The 3,032-nt window shown below is 41.4% G+C and overlaps 1 protein-coding gene across 1 annotated transcript; it reads right to left on the reverse strand.

Annotated features, from left to right (window-relative positions):
* Window positions 1-31: 31 nt before the first annotated feature.
* On the reverse strand, window positions 32-3,007 carry CSUI_008177 (26s proteasome regulatory complex; the record flags this gene model as incomplete). Its single annotated transcript, XM_068068313.1, has 4 exons — window positions 32-204; window positions 815-1,045; window positions 1,722-1,813; window positions 2,551-3,007. Coding segments are annotated over 4 exons (951 nt in total), but the record flags the coding sequence as incomplete, so codon positions are not given.
* Window positions 3,008-3,032: the final 25 nt, after the last annotated feature.

Below are 3,032 nucleotides of genomic sequence, written 5' to 3' on the forward strand. Positions count from 1 at the left end.
TTTTCTTTTTCTTTTTCTTTTCGATTTCTTCTTACTCTTCAATGAAGGAAGGAGAGACGCCGAAGGTGAAGGCCATGTTGTCTATAGTGACAGTTTTGTAGGGCTCGAGAAATTGATGATACGCACGTAAGCGTAGAGATCGGATTATATACAGAAAATGCCTTCCCAGGTAAACGTCTCTCTTGATTCGAACACCTACTGGACCTACGCAACAGAGACAAAAGAAAACAAGAGAAAGAAAAGGAGAAAGAAAGAAAGAACGAATGACGATGAAGGTGATAGGGAGGGAGACATACGAAAGAGGAAGAAGAAGGAGCTAGGGCGCGCACAGGAGAGAGAGAGAGAAGGCAATCTCGTGAAAGTTAAAGCAGCAAATCACAGGAGGAGAAGAAGAAAAAGAATACCCTCCCCCTGAGACGTTTGAATCTATTTTTGAACGGAGATCCTACACATGAAATACATCCCATACAACCTACATCCTCTCTCTCTCTCTCCTTTAAGACGGATACATATATACATATATATATACATATATATATATATATAAATATAACTGTGACTCTGTCTACTTGTTTCTTTAGAGTTGATCTGTCTTGATCCCGATACTCAAGAAGTCGCTGCCCCCCTCCCCTAAGAGACATTCCAAGAGAGCTAGCTCCATATCCACAACGTTAATGAGGACGAAGAAAAAGATCTGTCTCTATCTCCTCTATAGGAAACTGTATGTGTATGGCATAGGAGATGCAGCAGTAGTAGTCGATGCTCTTCTTCTTCTTTTTCATTTTTGATCTTTCCCATCTTTTCTTTTTCTTACAGAGGAGAGTCATGAATTCTCTGTATTTCCCGAAGTAGAAACAATGGAGAAATTGCTTTAACTCCTCGTCGGCGCCCTCTAAGATGGCTGGAGAGTGGATGACCTCTTCTTTCAACACCTGCCGATCCTCCGTAAGAAGAGAGAGAAGAACGGCGTAGAAAATGAACTTTTTGAAAGAGAGGAGAGCACACACAGGGAACGTCGCTAAGACACTCAGGAACAGCAGACCAGCTGAAAAGAAAGAAGAAGAAAGACGAGAGCAAACGAAAGGAAAGGAGAGGAGACAGACAGGAAGAAAGAAAAAAGAAAGGAAAGGTGAATGAAAAGGATGAAAGAGAAGAAAGAAGAATGAAGGAAGGAAAGAGAAAGAAAGAAAGACATGGGAAAAAGAGTGAGAGTGTTCGCCACTTGACTCAGTCATTTGGAAGTTGAAGAGTGTCTTCTTCTCTTTTCTTTCTTTCTCTCATCTCACACAATTAGGAAGAGAAGAGAAAGAAGAAGATGTTTGACACGAGAAACAGAGAGACATGCAAATATACCATCATCTACAGACAACTGCCATACATACACACCATAGTGATACACCTATACATATTCATAGATGCATTTATATAGAGAGGTGGATCGGCAGATAGATGAATAGACAGATAGATAGATAGATAAATAGGTAGAGACATGAGTGAAAGTGGAGAGGGAATTCGTTGACTGAACCGAGAGAGATTTGAATTGAGGGGAATAGTTGAGGTGTATGTACACCTGCACACTCAAGCATATGATCCATCAGCATAGCCCTCGTTTTGCTCCATGCCGTCTCTCCGATCTGTCACTACTTTTATGATCATTCTAGAATCTCTCTTCTTCTCTTTTCTTTCCTGTCCTTTCCTCTGTTTGCTTTATTTTTCTTTACCTTCCTTGAACTGTCTGGTAGTGAGGAGATAGAGACCTTTGTAAATCTTCATCTTGTTTCTTCGCTCCCAGTCTCCACCTCTCTTCAATTCTCTACACAAGGAAAAATGAAAGAGAAAGGAGAAAAGGAAGAGGGACAACAGAGAAAGAAACAAAAGAGAACTCCGAACCCAAATCAACAGAAAGAAAAGGAAGTTTGAGTCAGCAAGACAAAGAAAAGACAGAAGAAAGAGAAAGAAGACAGATAAAAGAAAGAGAAACCCACGTCACAATTTTCAACGAGGAGAGAAATACGTAGGGAACTTCGTCTGTGTCTGTCCCTTTAGCTTCTGTTGTCTCTTCTCTGAATCGACTTCTTTCTCTTCTCTTTGCTCCTCGTCCCTGGCTTGAAGGAGTCGTGAAGAGAAAGATGAAGAAAAGAGAGAGACTGTTCACTTCGCCTCAACTCCTTCCACGGCTTCTCCACACAACGCAGAAGTCCATAAAGAGCGTCACAGAGAAGTACACGAGACACACACAAACAAAGAGATAGACTGAAGATAGATAGATAGATAGTAGGTAGATAGCTTAAAGATAGACAGTAGATAGACAGATAGAGATATAGATAGACAGTAGATAGACAGATGAAAGATACACACAGGAAAGATATACAGGTAGACCGATAGATCCGTTGAAGAAAGATAGATGAGGCAAGACAGATAGACCCATCATCGCAGATAAATAGATATAGATAGATAAATAAAGAGAGATCGGAGATACAAAGAGGACACCCCGAAAGAAGAAGAGAGGTCCGATGTCTCTTTCTCTTTGTGTATCTTTTTGGGTCTTACTCTTCAGCGCGAGCTAGGTATGTTTTGATCATGTCCGTTTCTCCATACACAAACCCGAGTCGGATAAGAGAGAGAGTGATATCAATACGTCCCCCTGCGCCGACCACTGTCTTTTCATAGGCGAGCTGATAGGCTTTCTCCGCTTGTTTCTTATCGACAGATACCCCGAAAGACACAAGCGACGGAGAGACACAAAGAGCAAGAGACAGGAAAGAAAGATGAACACGCTCTAGGCAAAGCCAGAGGAAGAAAGAAAGAAAGAAAAAGCAAAGGAAAGAAGAAAGAGAAAAGAAGAGAGAGGCAGGAGCGAAGGAAAGAAGGCCAGGCGAAAAACGAAGAAAGAAAGAAAGAAAGAAAGAAAGAAAGAAGGAAAGAAAGAGCTTTATTTCTCTTCTCTTCTTGACGGAGAAGAAGATGAAGATGAGAAATCTGTTGGAGAGGCGGAACGATTGCTCTTGCGGGAGAAAGAGAGAGAGAAAGAG

Source organism: Cystoisospora suis (genome assembly GCF_002600585.1).
Source record: "Cystoisospora suis strain Wien I chromosome Unknown contig_4512, whole genome shotgun sequence".
NCBI lineage: Eukaryota > Apicomplexa > Conoidasida > Eucoccidiorida > Sarcocystidae > Cystoisospora > Cystoisospora suis.